General features: G+C 41.7%; 1 protein-coding gene across 1 annotated transcript in view; it reads right to left on the minus strand.

The window, feature by feature from the left end:
• Positions 1-17,331, minus strand: part of LOC124594171 (putative gustatory receptor 28b) — a 75,747-nt gene extending 58,416 nt beyond the window's left edge. The window contains exon 1 of the mRNA XM_047132527.1: positions 16,688-17,331. Within this exon, the coding sequence (XP_046988483.1) occupies positions 16,688-17,331 (644 nt within the window). The remainder of the gene's footprint in view (positions 1-16,687) is intronic.
• Between the last annotated feature and the right edge of the window lie 837 nt (positions 17,332-18,168).

Below are 18,168 nucleotides of genomic sequence, written 5' to 3' on the forward strand. Positions count from 1 at the left end.
TGGGGGAATTCCCGTAGCTTCAGAGAATTCATCACGAGACGCACTGCGATTTTCAAGAGCATCTGCCACAAGTTCCAACTTCGTTCATCTGTTGACGTTTTTGAGCTTCCGGGTGTTGGATTATCGTCTATACTCATACGACCACCACGGAAACGATTAATCCAATGTGAAAGTGCACTACACACCACTATAAACTCACCACAAACTTCACTAACGCACGATGGATTTCTGTCCTGTTCTTGTCACATACAGCTTGATGTACGACAAAGTACCCGAGACCCCTGCGGGGTCCATGTCTACTTCTCGCCAACGTTATGTCGGAGTACACAGCGAAGAAACGAAAACGCGTGCTTCTTCATCAAACTCCCAACTACAATTGACGTAGTTTTAATTGCTGTTCCATTCAAAAATCCGCAGTAATACCAACCAGCGCATTATTTATGAAACGTCCCGCGTATAAAGCATCAGTTGAAAAATGCACGTCATATTACATCTGTTGTAAAGTTCAGTATAAATATTGAAATATCCCACCGTCAACTTCTGTGCATTTGTGCATTCCTGGGAGAAATTGTTGCGTATCTAAGTGGCCCTGCACGTTCGCTAATGAGGACAGCAGCCTCCATGATGTTATCAAGTAGTTCATCTCACGTATGCCCCATTCGATTGTACACGTCAGACGTCGTCCATCCCCATAATCAAAAATGTAAAGGTGTAATGACTGGCGATTATGATTGCCAGTTAATTGTACTATCGCAACCAATCAAGTGATAAGAGCAGGACACATACGTACGAGCCACTAGCACGGAAGCAAACGCGCGTTATATGCCTTCTATCTCGGAAACCTCTCGGGGCACGGCACATGTCCATATGATGTTTTCTGCTTCATGAGAGCGTTCCTGATATTTCTCTGGATATTGACCTTCCTCCTAAGAACATATTTACATATGTATTACGTGGAACTTATTATCCTTTAAAAACTCTGCTGAGATAAGTAATTTAATGTAAGACTCATGAGTTCGTAAATTTCGGGAAATACCACAAAAAATGGATGAGAAGGGTTTAACCCGTGATATCGCTATATGACGCTCATCGCCGCACGTGCAGCGATTGGGCTTGGGCGCGAAAGGATGACTGAGCGATGCAAAACTTGCATTCGAGCAAACGGTGCCAATTTCAAACTCCTTTCATAAATGTGGTCTATTGTAAACATGTTGTTGTTGTTGTGGTCTTCAGTCCTGAGACTGGTTTGATGCAGCTCTCCATGCTACCCTATCCTGTGCAAGTTTCTTCATCTCCCAGTACCTACTGCAACCTACATCCCTCTGAATCTGCTTAGTTTATACATCTCTTGGTCTCCCTCTACGATTTTTACCCTCCACGCTGCCCTCCAATGCTAAATTGGTGATCCCTTGATGCCTCAGAACATGTCCTACCAACCGGTCCCTTCTTCTAATCAAGTTGTGCCACAAAATCCTCTTCTCCCAAATTCTATTCAATAGCTCCTCATTAGTTATGTGACCTACCCATCTCATCTTCAGCATTCTTCTGTAGCACCACATTTCGAAAGCTTCTATTCTCTTCTTGTCCAAAATATTTATCGTCCACGTATCACTTTCATACGTGGCTGCACTCCATACAAATACTTTCAGAAACGACTTCCTGACATATAAATCTATATTCGATGTTAACAAATTTTCTTTTCTTCAGAAACTCTTTCCTTGCCATTGCCAGTCTACATTTTATATCCTCTCTACTTCGACCATCATCAGTTATTTTGCTCCCCAAATAGAAAAAACTCCTTTACTACTTGAAGTGTATCATTTCCTAATCTAATTCCCTCAGCATCAACCTACTTAATTCGACTACATTCCATTATCCTCGTTTTGCTTTTGTTCATGTTCATCTTATACCCTCCTTTCAAGACACTGTCCATTCCGTTCATCTGCTCTTCCAAGTCCTTAGCTGTCTCTGACAGAATTACAATGTCATCGGCGAACCTCAAAGTTTTTATTTCTTCTCCGTGGATTTTAATACCTACTCCGAATTTTTGTTTTTTTTCTTTACTGCTTGCTCAATATACAGATTGAATAACATCGGGAGAGGCTACAACCCTGTCTCACTCCCTTCCCAACCACTGCTTCCCTTTCATGCCCCTCGACTCTTATAACTGCCATCTGGTTTCTGTACAAATTGTAAATAGCCTTTCGCTCCCTGTATTTTACCCCTGCCACCTTGAGAACATGAAAGAGAGTATTCCAATCAACATTGTCAAACGCTTTCTCTCAGTGTACAAATGTTAGAAACGTAGGTTTGCCTTTCCTTAATCTTTCTTCTAACATAAATCGTAAAGTCAGTATTGCCTCACGTGTTCCAACATTTCTACGGAATCCAACTGATCTTCCCCGAGGTCGGCTTCTACCAGTGTTTCCATTCGTCTGTAAAGAATTCGTGTTAGTATTTTGCAGCTGTGACTTATTAAACTGATTGTTCGGTAATTTTCACATCTGTGAACACCTGCTTTCTTTGGAATTGGAATTATTATATTATTCTTGAAGTCTGAGGGTATTTCGCCTGTCTCATACATCTTGCTCACCAGATGGTAGAGTTTTTTCAGGACTGGTTCTCCCAAGGCCGTCAGTAGTTCTAATGGAATGTTGTCTACTCCCGAGGCCTTGTTTCGGCTCAAGTCTTTCAGTGCTCTGTCAAACTCTTCACGCAGTATCATATCTCCCATTTCATCTTCATCTACATCCTCTTCGATTTCCATAATATTGTCCTCAAGTACATCGCCCTTGTATAGACCCTCTATATACTCCTTCCAAATTTCTGCTTTCCCTTCTTTGCTTAGAACTGGATTTCCATCTGAGTTCTTGATATCCATAGAAGTGGCTCTCTTTTCTCCAAAGGTCTTTTTAATTCTCCTGTACGCAGTATCTATCTTACCCCTATTGCCATAAGCCTCTACATCCTTACATTTGTCCTCTAGCCATCCCTGCTTAGCCATTTTGCACTTCCTGTCGATCTCATTTTTGAGACGTTTGTATCCCTTGTAGCCTGCTTCATTTACTGCGTTTTTATATTTTCTCCTTTCATCAACTAAATTCAATATTTCATTTGTTACCCAAGAATTTCTACTAGCCCTCGTCTTTTTACCTACCTGATCCTCTGCTGCCTTCACTACTTCATTCCTCAAAGCTACCCATTCTTCTTCTACTGTATTTCTTTCCCCCATTCCTGTCAATTGTTCCCTTATGCTCTCCCTGAAACCCTGTACAACCTCTGGTTTAGTCAGTTTATCCAGTTCCCATCTCCTTAAATTCCCACCTTTTTGCAGTTTCTTCAGTTTTAATCTACAGTTCATAACCAATAGATTGTGGTCAGAGTCCACATCTGCCCCTGGAAATGTCTTACAATTTAAAACCTGGTTCCTAAATCTCTGTCTTACCATTATATAATCTATCTGATCCCTTTTAGTATCTCCGGGATTCTTCCATACATACAATCTTCTTTTATGATTCTTGAACCAAGTGTTAGCTATGATTAAGTTATGCTCTGTGCAAAATTCTACCAGACGGCTTCCTCTTTCATTTCTTTCCCCGAATCCATATTCACCTATAATGTTTCCTTCTCTCCCTTTTCCTATTGTCGAATTCCAGTCACCCATGACTATTAAATTTTCGTCCCCCTTCACTACCTGAATAATTTAGTTCATCTCATTATACATTTCATCAATTTCTTCATCATCTGCAGAGCTAGTTGGCATATAAACTTGTACTACTGTAGGAGGCGTGGGTTTCGTGTCTATCTTGGCCACAATAATGCGTTCACTATGCTGTTTGTAGTAGCTTACCCGCACTCCTATTTTTTATTCATTATTAAACCTACTCCTGCATTACCCCTATTTGATTTTGTATTTATAACCCTGTATTCACCTGACCAAAAGTCTTGTTCCTCCTGCCACCGAACTTCACTAACTCCCACTATATCTAACTTTAACCTATCCATTTACCTTTTTAAATATTCGAACCTACCTGCTCAATTAAGGAATCTGACATTCCACGCTCCGATCCGTAGAACACCAGTTTTCTTTCTCCTGATAACGACGTCCTATTGAGTAGTCCCCGCCCCGAGAAGTTACAAAATTATTATCCTCGTTGAACCAAGTTAAAGCTATTCTTTTTGTATTTCTTTCCTTTTGCCACTACTTCTTTCTTTTTTGTACAGACATTATTTGATAAAGACGTAATTCGGAAACTGATGCTCACGTACTTGAGACGCAATACGGTAGTTTTCGTTGTACTGTACTGTGAAATAAACCAACGGGGACAGCGAGACCGGTAAATAACAAATAATAAACATTACCCAGTGCAAACATGTAACTGCCTAACGCAATGAAAAACATAATGCCTGCCAGACGCAAAATTCGAACCCTGTGCTCCACGCTGTAAAGCGTCGCACAGGGCGCAAAGCCACACCGATGTGAACATTTGGTTTTGGTTTTGATGATCAAATGCAACGGATTGACAGGTTCAACCGCAGCACTTGAGCTAAGGGACGTCATGTGATGATGCTACATGTTCAACGTTTGTCATCCACTTTTCGGGCATTTTCGGTTATCTGTGATCCGACGTGTCTATGTCCAATTACGAGCTTGACTCAGCATCATATACATTACTTTTGAGGTTTTCAAACGTTAATAAGAATGAGCCTGTATAGATGAGCCACTGAGAGCCAAAGTGGTATTACTCAGTTTTTCCCACTTCTGAGAAATGAAAGATTTTTCGTTTCTTTTCATGTAAATTCGTGCTTTACAGTAATTCGTGAGTCATATGATGAAATTGACGAACGAAATATCATAGTAACTACAGACATCTTAGTTATTTTTACCTTAAATTTTTTTTTACAATCCCTAAAAGTTGTAGTAATGCTTTTTCTTTAAGATATTCACTAATAGTGATACTTAAAGTGGCATAAATAAAGAGTTTTGCCACTCTTTCTATAAACGTTTTGGTTAAGTTCAACACATGAGAAGGAATATGCTGCCTTTTAATCTCCATGACTGCAATTTATTTATAAAAGATAGACATAAGGTGATACATTAAATGTGAGTTTGCACTTATTGCTCACATTATGCATTTTTCTCTCACAAACTGAGCTAAAATAATTCCATTATTTTTGTTAGTTACTAGAATACTACCTACTGAGTCCGTCCAATTATTCGCCAATGCGTTCATCTACTGATTATAAATAAATTGTTACTTCTAACAGTCAAAATTTCTTAAAATGTTGTTCCTCTCATGTTGATATATCAAGAGTGTTTGTAATGGAGCACGTCTGTTTACTCGATTTTACTTCCAGATCATCTTTCTCTGTAAAATGGTCCATATTATTGAGCCGAACTTGCAGTTGTCAGTTGGTTGAAGAAAGCGTGGTGCACTGGACGGATGTACGGGAGAAGTGTCATCGCGTCTGTCCTTTTCGCCTCTGTGACAGGTCGCGCAGCACTGTTGAGAGGGACGAGTTTTGTGGTTTACGTATTTAATGTGAGACATCACTCCTTCCTTCGTGTAGGCCTTAACCTACACTTCAACATGGAGTACCAACATCCCTTACAAAGTCAGCTTCTGCTTTAATAACATCTGGATATTACAAATCTAAAGAAAGAAAACAATGCTAATTTACGAAATTTTTGGTAAGTTCCTATGGGACCAAACTGCTGAGGTCATCGGTCCCTAGGCTTACACACTACTTAATCTAATTTAAAATAACTTACCCTAAGAATAACACACACATCCATGCAAGAGGGAGCACTTGGATCTCCGACGGAGGGAACCGTTCCAACCGTGGCAAGGTGCCCAAGACCGCGCTGCCACCACGCGTCGTACAATGCCAGTACTTACTAACAATGCGAAAATAATTTTTTGATTTTTTTTAATACTTGAGTTATGTCACTATTCACGCGAACGCACTTCACTCGTGGATGAGAGGAAGAATTCATTTGGAGCTCTCAAATGGCTTCGGTGGGAGTGAGTGGTACAGCTCAAAAACTAGAATTTTTAGACTTTGACCACTTTGGCTCTCCGTGGCTCATGTATGGTTGTAATGAATTTAAAAGCAGATGTTTTTCCTGGCGACTGAGGAAGGTGTATGGAACAACATGAGACTGATGGCCCTGTTGTTTGGTCCCTTTACTCTCCAAACCATCCAACCAGAAGAACATTACATCAGTATTTACTTCATTTGCTGTCTAATAATGCTATTAGGAGTAGCATGTTCTTTAGATTGGTTAGTACCTCTAAGTACATCTTCGAAGATGACTTTGCTCTAGCGCTCTTAATATCTAATCCCTATAATTTCGTCGAGAATTATTTTGACTCTTCTATATGATGAATCTGCTCATCCGATGACCGCTTTCTTTTCGTTTTCCTGCAAGCGTTTAGCTTCAGCTTCACTGCATTTCCTGTTGAATTTGTAATTAAGTGACCTACTACAATGTATTTACTTCCTTACTGAAATTGTTTTCTTTTCTTTCGTTGATTACTTAATATAATTCTTTTGCTGTCCCAGATTTAATAGTAATTACTTTCCTTCTAACTGTAAGTCGTATTACGTTCCTTCTACCTCTATTCGCGTTTCCAGATTCTTTGATTACTTTTAGAGACGTGCATTCCTTTTGATGTCAATGATTTGCTATATCTTCCACTATGTGAGGTTCTGCATGCACAGAGAACCTCAAATGCATGTAATCATTTCTCATTATTTCAGTAGCCTAATTCCTTATGCACTGCTTCTTTCAGTTGGTTCATTTAAACTTCAGCTCACTCTTCACCGTTACTAAATCGTTCTATGAATATAAATCACCCCTTAGGTCACCCTGCTCTCCAATACCAGATTTTTGATTCTCTGTCTGACCTTGACGCAATAAAGTTAGTGACTTACCGAGTTAGCGGGTCTCTTAGAAGTATACATTCTTCTTTTGTGATCCTTGACCAGTGTATTTGTTATTACTTGCGGATATTTATTCCAGAATTAAAGGAGTCTCATTCCTCTCTCATTTGTTTTTCCGAATTACCAGCAAGTAATGACTGTCTACGTGAAGCTTCTCCGACTGCTAACTAGAATGTGCCGATTTCAATTCTAGCCAATACCTGAATTACGAATATAAACAATTGCAGCTATGGTGGCCGAAAACTTCAGATATAAGAAGTCGCCCTCATTATGCCAGTGGCCTCAGCAAACACAGCAAGTGAGTGGATACAATTTCAGGATACTGACCTACTCTGGAGGTGGGAAACTCAGTAAAGACGGAAAAACCAGCGATGATATATGAGGATGCAGAAGGAAATGGAAATCACAGTTAAAGACACATAGTAAGAACGCAGAAAATATATCTCCTGCAGCAGGAAAACTGTCTATATTCCCACATTGGCAAGTAACCTTAATCCTCAGGCTAGGATATCCGGGAGTTGACTGTCACAGAAGAGGAGGCAATGAGAAGTAGGTTGAAAATCCAACAACGCTGTACCACACTGCAAGTCGGAGAGTGGAATGTCAGAAGTTTTATGTGGTAGGGGATATGTAAAACCTGAAAAGGGAAATCCAAAGGCTCAGTCTATACTAGCAGGAGTCAATTAAATGAAATGGAAAGGAGATATCTGGTGAGATGAATATAGGATAGCATAGTTCAGAAAGAAGTATAAAGCAGGAATGTTTTGCAAGGAATGGGAAGATAGTGCAAAGATTGGGATACTCTGGTCATTGGTACCATTACTTCCAGCAGAAGCTACAGCAGACCAACACCTACAGCAACAGTTCACTTATATATACTGACATCAGAAGCAGAGGCTGAAAAAATAGAAAATATAAAGACACAGCACAGCTAACTCAGTATATAATGGAAAATGAAAATCTAATAACCATGGGAGATTTCAAAGCTATAGTAGGGGAAAGCACAGAAATTAGTTTTGGTAGGTGACCACAAATAAAATACGTTTTCAAAACCAAATTATGTGTATCAAAAAGATTTAGATGAAACTAATTTTTTACAAACACACAGCATTTTTCTGTCTTGGCTACACTTTTTTATTTCTTATTACTAATTGGGGATTTTACCTAGATGACATCATCAGATCTGTCATGAGGCAAAAAGGCGAAACCATGAGATACGCAATTTATGAAATTATAAAATATTTTTCCCAAGAAGACAAAATATCCTTTGTATGTACACAATTTCAGTAAGTTACAGAATGAGAAGTCCTCACAATCAGTACGATACAAATACAAAAGCATACATGATTAGTACACACTAAACGCTTTAAAACATTGACACAATGTATATCGTTGAATAGTATTTCTTTGCATTACTTGACCATGATATTATTGCACTTGGCCTTCCATGGACGTTATTAGAAACAATCTGTGACGTTACAGCAATTTTATATCTTTATTGTGATTTCGTTCCCCTACCACATATGGACAGGGGAGGGCAATCTGCGGCACAATCCGCCGCTCTTCATACGAGTGACATGACAACTAATACTAGAAGAAAATGTTACATATAAGGCAATAACAAAGGGGACATAAAAGAGAGTGAGGGGAGATAATGGAGGTAAAAATACACTGACTTAGGGACGTTCATGGGGTACAATTAAAAAATTAAAAAAGTCTACATAAAGTTAAAAAAATCTCGTTTGGCGATTCGTAGAACACAAAAAAGGCATTGAAGTCACGCACACAGGTAAAAAGTTTGCCACAGTATTAAAAACACTCCAGAAGAACACACTTTAAACTTTAAAGCCACTTGGAGCACACACAATGAAGAATAAAACTACCAGGTAGGACCTGCCGAGTGAGAGGCTGGAGAGGATGTAAAGAGAGGGGAGAGCAAGGTGCAGTAGGGGAGGGGGTGGGATGAAAGAGTAGGGGCGTCAGTGGGTGCACCAAGAGGCAGGAGACGGTGGGGCAGGAGATGAAGAGGGATGACAAGGTAGGAGGGAGTGCAGAGACACTGAAGGGGAGCACAGGAGAGGGAGTTGTAGTAGGAGAGAAAAGCTACTCAGAAGAAGCGAAGAGGAGGAGAGGGAGCCCTGAGGAGGAGGCAGGAGGAAGGTGGGGTTACAGTTGGTAGGAAGGGTAGATGTCAGGGTGAAGCTCACTATCCAGGAGGGGTAGATGTTGGAAGTTGTGTTGGGAAAGGAGGCGGAGGGTGGACATTACAGTAAACAGTATAGTGGCTACTAAGGAAAACACATCGCACTATGAATGATTTCAAGACCGCTTCAAGTGCTTCAGCATGTCCTGATATAACACGAAAAAACTCACGATAATCCTATTGAAGAGCCATTCACAACCAGATTCAGTAATTTTGTGGTCTACTAATACGAAGTGGAGGTGCATATTGACAGCGAGACAGTTGCCTGCAAGAAGGAAAATTATTTGGTCACTATGAGATGGCGCTCAAGGCACAATAACAGCTCACTCTATTTTATTGATGACTGATAAGTGCAAAAATGAATAAAACAAAAATTTGACTAAAACATACTTTCCATTCTTTTTAATATGTTAAGTAATCATCAAAATGATAATTTCATGTAGATAAACACATGTGGATTTGCATGGCTCTCGTGTGATATTAACAAACATTGCCTAACATAAGACTTGTATCAATTATAACTTTCCCATCGCACACTGTGTGTCTCAAGGCTCCAACCTTTCCCCTCTTCTCTATCTCCTGTATGTTGCAGATATGCCCAAACCTCCCCTGCCTGTTCACCTCCTCCAATTTTCTGATGACACCGCCTTCCTGGCTCGCTATCCTACCCTTCAACGGTCCCAATGTACCCTTCGAAGTCGCCTTGACCAGTTCACCACCTGGTGCAACCACTGGTTCCTTCACATCACCACTTCCAAGACCCAGGCAATCATCATAGGTCATACCATCCATTCCTTCTAGCTCACTAGTTTTACCTTACCATTTATGGTCATCCTGTCCACGCCACTCCTATCCTGAAATACCTGGGCTCCTCATCTCCTTACACTCCAACACAAAGCCCACAACACTGTGCCTCCTGAAACTCCTGCGTGGCTGCACATGGAGACTGCATCCTTCCACCATCCTTCACACCTGCAGATCCTTGATCTGTGCCATCGTTTGTTATGCCAGCGTTGATTATATTTCTGCCCTGCCCAGATTCTATAAAGCCCTCCAAATCTTTGAATGTCAGGCACTCTGCCTCGCCTTCTGCATCTGCTTCCTGTCCCCCACACAGATTCTCGATGACCTCATCGTCTTTATACAGCTTCTCCCTTTCCTCAAACACACCCGAACTCTGTACATCATCCACAGACTCGATGCCCCCCACCCCCTGTTGCCTCCTATCCTCTCTACTCCCAGCCCACTGCCACACATTTACCCTTGTGTCCTGCTCTCTCTCCATCTCCACACCTTCCACCTCCTTTACCAACGCAACATCCAGCACCTACATCTGCCAGGTGATGAGCTTCGCCCTGATATCTACTCCTCCTACCAACTCTAACCCCAGCTTCCCCCTCCCCCTCCTAATGGCTTGCTCTCCTCTTCTCTTCTCTTCCCCTGCGCAGTTTTGTCATCACTCCTATGCCCCTCCCTTTCCAGTGCACACCTTCCATGTCTCTTCTCTCCCTTGTCTTCCCTCTCCCTCTCCCACCACACCTGTCTCTTGCCTCTTGGTGCGCCCCCAACCACCTTTCTCTTTCATCCCACACTCTCCAGCCCACCCTCCCCTGCTGCCCCTCCTCTCCTCTCTTCAACCTCCTCTCAGGTCTCTCCTACTTTGGCAGGCCCCTACCAGCAGTTATTATTCTTTGTTGTGTGTGCTTCATCTTGTGGAGTGGTTTTAAAGTGTCATTGTTCTGGTGTGTTTTAATACTGTGGCGAACTGTTAACTTGTGTATGTGACTTCTATCTACTTTATGTGCTACACACAGCACCAACTGCGTTTTTTATCTTTATGTGGTCTTTTTTAACTGTCCCCCAATGAACGTCTCCATGTAAGTCATACTTTAATCCCCATTGTCTCCCATGATTATGTTCTTATTCCCCCCTTTTTATTGATTTTTATATGTATCGTTTCACCCTTTTATTTTTAATGTCACTCGACTGAAGAGCGGCAGATTGTGCCGCTGCCCATATGAGGCAGGGGAATGAAATCACAATAAAGAAAACAAATGTAATTTGCATTACAATAAAGCAGCACCAAATACAAGACTGCAGATAAAAACGAGCGTAACTGTGGACCCCAACAACAGCAGAAAGCAGTCAGTAACGGTATATAAAAGAAAGCAATGATAAAATCATAGGAAACTGACCACAAGTTAGCGAGCGCGAAGTCTATGTGGAGTCAATAGCAATAAGGTGGCGGTGATGGGGCTGGTTTTCCAAGCACTGAAATATCTTAGCAGATCATGGAAGATGTCAAAGAAACAAGTTTACTAAAATCCGTCTCCTCATTTATCACTCGTTGTGACCGCTTCTTTCTATGAGAATGCATCTCACGTTCTTGGAAATTAATAGGTAGGTGCTCTTGAGGTGCTTCATATAGGATTTTAAGATTTCTTGTAATAGGGTCCACATTACGTTCCTAGCAACGTAAATGGTTAACCAAAGCCCAGTTGAACCCAGTATCTTATTGCAAAATTTTTACCTCTTTGGCCAGAATAAAATTTATAGCAATCCTGCATTTGAAATTTCACTGAGGTGACAAAACGTGGGATAGCGATATGCACATATACATATGGCAATAGTGTCGTGTACACAAGTTATAAATGGGCAGTTCATTGGTGGAGCTGTCATTTGTTCCCAGGTGATTCATGTGACAAGGATTCCGACATGATTATGGCTGGACAAAAGAAATTATCAGACTTTGGAAGTAGTTCAAAAGACTTAGTAATTGGAGCTAGACGCATAGGACACTCCGTTTCGGAAATCGTCTGGGAATTCAACAGCCTGAGGTCCAGAGTGTGAAGACTCTGCCGAGAATTCCAAATTACAGGCATTGCTTTTGACCACGGAAAACGCAGTGGCCGATGGCCTTTACTTAAAGGCCGAGAGCAGCGACGTTTGCGTAGAGTTGTCACTGCTAACAAACAAACAAAACTGTGTGGATATAGAATGTATCCGTTAGGACAGAGCGGCGAAATTTGGCCTTAGTGGGCTATGGCAGCAAACCACCGACGAGAATTCCTGTGCTAACAGCACAACATCGCCTGCAGCGCCTCTCCTGGGCTCATGACCATAGCGGTTGCACCCTAGACGAATGGAAAACCGTGGCCTGGTCAGATGTCCTGATTTCAGTCGCTAAGAGCTGGTGATAGTTTTCGAGTGTGTGTCGCAGACCGAGCGATGCCCTAGTTGTCAACAAGGCACTGTGCAAGCTGGCCGTGGCCGCATAACTGTGTGGGCTGTGTTTACATGGAATGAACTGAATCCTCTGGTCCAACTGAGCCGACCATTAACAGCTACTTGGAGATCATTTGCTTCCATTCATGGACTTCATATTCAGAAATAAGAAAGGGATTTTCAGGGATAACAGTGCGCCATGATATCAAGCCATAAGTGTTCGTGATGCTTTGATGAACATTCAGGACAATTCGAGAGAATAATATGGCCATCCAGATCTCTCGACATGAATGCTACAGAACATTTATGGAACGTAATCGAGAAGATAGTTCGTGCATAAAATCCTGCATCGGCAACACCTTCGTAAATGTGTACGGCTATAGAGGCGACGTGGCTCAATCCTTTTGAAAGGTACTTTCAACGACCTGTTGAGTCCATGCCACGACGAGTTGCTGCCCTACGTGGTATAAGAGGGGTTCCGACCTTGTATTAGGTGGTATACCACGACTGAAGTTACCTCATTGTATGCATTCCAGACTTCGAAAATTTGTTTTCGTTGTTTTCTATAAAATTACATAATCTGTTACCTCAATTTCTGTTAGTACGAAATCCAACTTTCTGCTTAATTTTCCTTAGTGATTTCGCAATGCGTTCAAAAATTGGTTCAAATGGCGTTGAGCACTATAGGACTTAACATTTGAGGTCATCAGTCCCCTAGAACTTAGAACAACTTAAACCTAACTAACCTAAGGACATCACACACATCCATGCCCGAGGCAGGATTCCAACCTGCGACCGAATGCATTCACAGTGTGACTATGCGTTCACAGTGTGGAAAAAAAATGGCTCTGAGCACTATAGGACTTAACTTCTGAGGTCATCAGTCCCCTATAACTTAGAACTACTTAAACCTAACTAGCTTAAGGACATCACACACATCCATGCCCGAGGCAGGATTCGAACCTGCGACCGTAGCGGTCGCGCAGTTCCAGACTGTAGCGCCTAGAACCGCTTGGCCACTCGGGCCGGCCACAGTGTGGACCATTGTACGCAGAGATATATTCAGTTTTGGTCACTGCTGGCGTTTCGTGTCTTTTCCTTTTATCTTTAAGCTTTCTGTACACCCTCAGTACAACATATCTTTTAAAACTATTACCTATTGCTACCTATGTAATTATATTTAATTCACAGTCAACAGCAAGATTATCAAGAGATAATTTGAGGCGTCTGTTGACATCGGTGAGATTATATCGAGAGGTAATGTAGAGATATACAATATTTAAGTAAAAGGCAGTTCATTACAGTATCTTCAACATGTGTGTGAATACACTCCAAAAGCTAGGATGTTTTTTTTATACTTTTATTTGTGTCTATTTAATGTACTTAATTTCGCTGCTGGGAACGAGTCCAGGCCGGTGGTTCCAGCTCCTTGTAATATTATGTATAAAATTTCTTCTAACTGTATGAAAATACATTAAATCATGCATTGAAGGCAATTCTTCTACTACCTGCAGTGTACCTCTCTTGTATTTGCATGTATACTTTCAATTGCTTGGTCTGTATTTGGTTTTAAGAAAACACACTGGAAACTAGTTCTACTTGAACGTGTATTTGTGTCATCAAACAATTGCTATTGTATTCAGATATTAGTTGCCCGGAAGTTTTTTATATTTCCCAGTATATTGAAACTATAGGCGTCTTTTTAGTGAGAACAGACTGCCGAAAAGTGCTGTATTGGCCCTGAGGTGGAACACAGGAACTCATTTTGCATCCAAGAAATAATTATTTCAATAGAGGTAGTGGTGCTTAATGTTAATATAGTAAAATATTACTATCAATTTCTTGTAAAGTTGTTTCTGGGTAATGAAAAACATGTGCTATAATTTTCCATTGCCACCTTTATCTGATACAAAAAAGGAATGGAATTTCAAGATTTGTCAGACACCCCAATAAAGTGAGCTAAATTATTTAATTGATCCTCAATAAGATTGAACGACTGAAAGGAGAACAAATCTGAGTTCTTCATCTGGGCAACTACCGTCTTTAAACAAACAAGACAAATATCCCAATGAACTTCGTTTCCCAGATTCATAAACGACCAGATAAATACGAACTGCACAGAGTATAGACACCTCTCATACAGCAAATGGTGACACATCTGCTCTCTGCACCGACAGCACGGGAGAAAGACAAGGAAGCTAATCATCAGAATTTCAGAAAGCGAGTGATAAGAACACAAAGTGCTCTTTTCTCAACTCGAGCTCACTTTCGATGGGGTAGAAAGCTTATAACCAATGTGACGAAAGTAAATGTGTCTTGAAGCATGAATATAGAGGGAAATGCTGCAAAAGTTTCCCAGACATGGCGTACAAATTCTCATAAACTATTTACGAGATTGGAAGCGACTTTGAACAGTCTTGTACTATTGGTTGACGAACCACCCAAACTGTCTAGAGGGGGAGACAATTCAAAGGACTGGCTGAAACGAAAATACTCTTGCGACGCTGCTATGTTTCTCAAGTGTTGTGGGAATGGAGAGGCAGAATTCTTGTTGGCATCCATGCTGAATAGACACTTGCTGCATGTCAAGAGGGGACTTTATGGGTAAGGCACCCGACAGGAATGAATTCCTGGAAACCGCAGCTTCAGACCTCGAGAACCACCTCAGGATGTCACCGAAGTCTTGAGCACAGCAGTGACCATCGTTAGTCCCTGAATTCGTTTCCTTGCGTGAGAACTTTTCAACCACCTCCCGGTAGTCTCCACCGTCAACTTTAAAATTGGAATTAAGTGTGACCGAACTGATACAGAGTCGTTAAGCGATCTGTACTAGTCATGTCACAGAAATTTTCGGCAATTAATAATCCGCAGAGGGGAATGTGACTCTGTTGGGTAAACATTACTACGAGGGTCACTCCAAAAGAAGTGCACAGTATTTTTGTAAAAATACAGTTTTCATTCTGCCTGTGTGAAAGTTTTAGTGTGTAGATACATCCTTCCCGCTTGTTTTCAAACTTAGTTCAACCTGTTCCCGTGAGTGGCGCCGTCACGGCATGTCTTCAAGATGGCTGCTACACTTGACGTTCGTCAGAAGCAACGTGCTGTCATAGAATTCTTGTGCTATGAAAACGAGACAGGGGGAAACATCCACAAGAGGTTAAAAAGATGCATGGAGATGCTACTGTCGATCACAGTACAGTTAGTCTGTGGGCAAGCAGGTTACGTGACGAAAGCGGGCACGGCAATATTGAGGATTGTCCTCGCAGCAGCAGGCCTTGTACAGCACACACTCCAGACAATGTGCAGAGAGTTAACGAATTGGTGACTGCTGACAGACACATCACAGTAAACTAATTGTCACGCTACGTTGGGATATGGGAAGGAAGTGTTTGCAGAATACTGAAAGTGTTGGCGTTAAAAAAGGTTTGTGCCAGGTGGGTTCCCAGGATGTTGACAGTGGCTCACAAAGAAACAAGAAAAACGGTATTCAGCGAACTTTTGGAACAGTACGAGAGTGTTGGAGATGAATTTCTTGGAAGAATTGTGACAGGTGATGAAACATGGCTCCATCAGTTTTCACCAGAATTGGAGAGGCAATCAATGGAGTAGCATCATGCAAATTCACCCAAGAAATAGAAAAAATTCAAAACCACACCTTCTGCTGGAAGAGTGACTATCATCTCTTTAGGAAACTGAAAGACTCTCTTCGTGGAACAAGCTTTGAAGATGATGACTCCCTTGTGCACGCCGCCAAACGATGGCTCCAACAGGTTGGTCCAGAATTTTACCGTGCGGGTATACAGGCACTGGTTCCACGATGGCGTAAGGCAGTTGAGAGGGATGGAAATTATGTGGAGAAATGAAAATATTGTTCCTAAAGGATGTATCTACACACTGTAAAACTTTCAAACATGTAGGATAAAAGATGGATTTAAAAAAAAGTAGTGTACGTTTCTTTTGGAGTTACCCTCGTATTAAGTCTTTTATCAGCAGTGATACTGAGGGAAATATGAGTGTTTGTAATGAAAAAATATACTTTTAAAACTAGAATACAATGATATAAATGTTCTTAACGCAGGTGTTCATACTTTTCATTAAAATACTCGAGAAACTGAAAGCCAAGATGGCTGGACTAATCGGTATGACTGGATTAGTAGAGTCATAATTTGTCGTTGCTGCTTCCGCGTGTTAATGTCTAACTTGTTCTACATCACTGAAGGAGAATGAGATGGGAATAGCGGGTCACGAACTGTGGATAAATAAATAAATGAACGGGCTACGAAGTGTGAAAAACCAAATAAATAAAAGTACCTGGATGATGAGTTAAGTCCGAGCTGACCCAGCACAACGAGGTAGGTAACTGTGGCAGAGACAGCAGACACCAGCAGTCGTCTGTCAATCGGCAGTAGGCCGGATGCAGTGAACCGCAAGGTAGGTCCCCGCTCCAGCTGGTTGAGGAAGGCCTTCATCTCCGGCTCTTCCCCTGTGAGGCCCGCAGCCCTGCGTAACAGAGTCGCTGCCTGTGCTTCCTGGTCCTGCAACGCCGAGCATGAGAATGTCAGCGCCACGAGCTCAAACACGTGTCGCACCAGCCAACATGCGGTGAAGCTCAAGGACGGGGTGACGAGCACGCTTTCCACTTGTTCTGGCGCCACCAATGTTACGAGTACTTCGTAGCTACTGTAAATTGTGCCGAGGACGCTATACACTACGTGGAAGGTAATGGCTGGTGACACATGTGCTTGCAGAAGCTCTGCAGCACGCTGCAGCAACAGGTGAACGTGCTGCAAACGGCGGAGCTTACCATTCAGTTCCTCGTGTGGTTCTTTCTGTTGCCATCCCAGCAGCAGCTGCGACAAAGTGGGTTCTCCTAGACAGGATAGCGTGTTCACCAGACTGGCGTTCAGACTCTTTAACCGAGCCCAAAGTTCCAGCACTGACACTATGAACTGCATAGTTATTGAAAAATCACAGAACATCGTATAGACTACTACACAAATCTGTAGGGCGGTAAACCTGCCGAATCTATTTGCTATGGTGGACAGAGATGAAGCTCCAGTGATAATTGCTATAGTTATATCCAAAACAAGAATAGGGGTTTCAACTTTCCTCGACGTGTAAACAAAGCTTGCATCCAGCAGTTTGTCGGCATGATGGAGTGTAGTTAGAAAACCACTGAAATGTGATAATTTACTGATTGAACAGTGGAAGTACATGCTGAAACATTTGATATGAGTCATGAGTTTCATCAATACGTCGACGAAAATGGTCACTCTTGAAGCGTTAAGATACAAGTGCTCGCTCACTATACAAACCTGCGCAGAGGTCACAAACAATGCGATGATGAGCCACATTGAGGATATCGTCAGGTACTTGGTGAATTTTTGCGGCAGTTTCTTGTTGAAACATCGACAACATTCCTGGTTATAACTAGTTGGTGCGATCCCATGAAACTGCCATATTCTATAAATCCACGTTGTACTAATGGAACATGTTGTGTCTCCCATTCTATTTCCACTAAGTAATGTTTCTTTCTACGAGTCAGCACGCATTCGCACACTTGTGCCACACTGTTTACAAAGCAATATTTCGCTGTAAGCAGATAATACAGTATTATCACTGGAAAAGCCTTACGCAATACTGTATGTAACTGAAGCAGACGGACGCAATACTGTAGCCGGTTGCTGCGTTCAGTCCACTGGGTACTAACCTAGTTATCCACAAGAATCTATAATTAACTACGTGTTGTCAGCGTTGTTACTTTTTAGAGGCGCTGCTGCGGTACACAAAAC

The sequence above is a fragment of the Schistocerca americana genome, chromosome 2, assembly GCF_021461395.2.
Source record: "Schistocerca americana isolate TAMUIC-IGC-003095 chromosome 2, iqSchAmer2.1, whole genome shotgun sequence".
NCBI classification, from domain to species: Eukaryota; Metazoa; Arthropoda; class Insecta; order Orthoptera; family Acrididae; genus Schistocerca; species Schistocerca americana.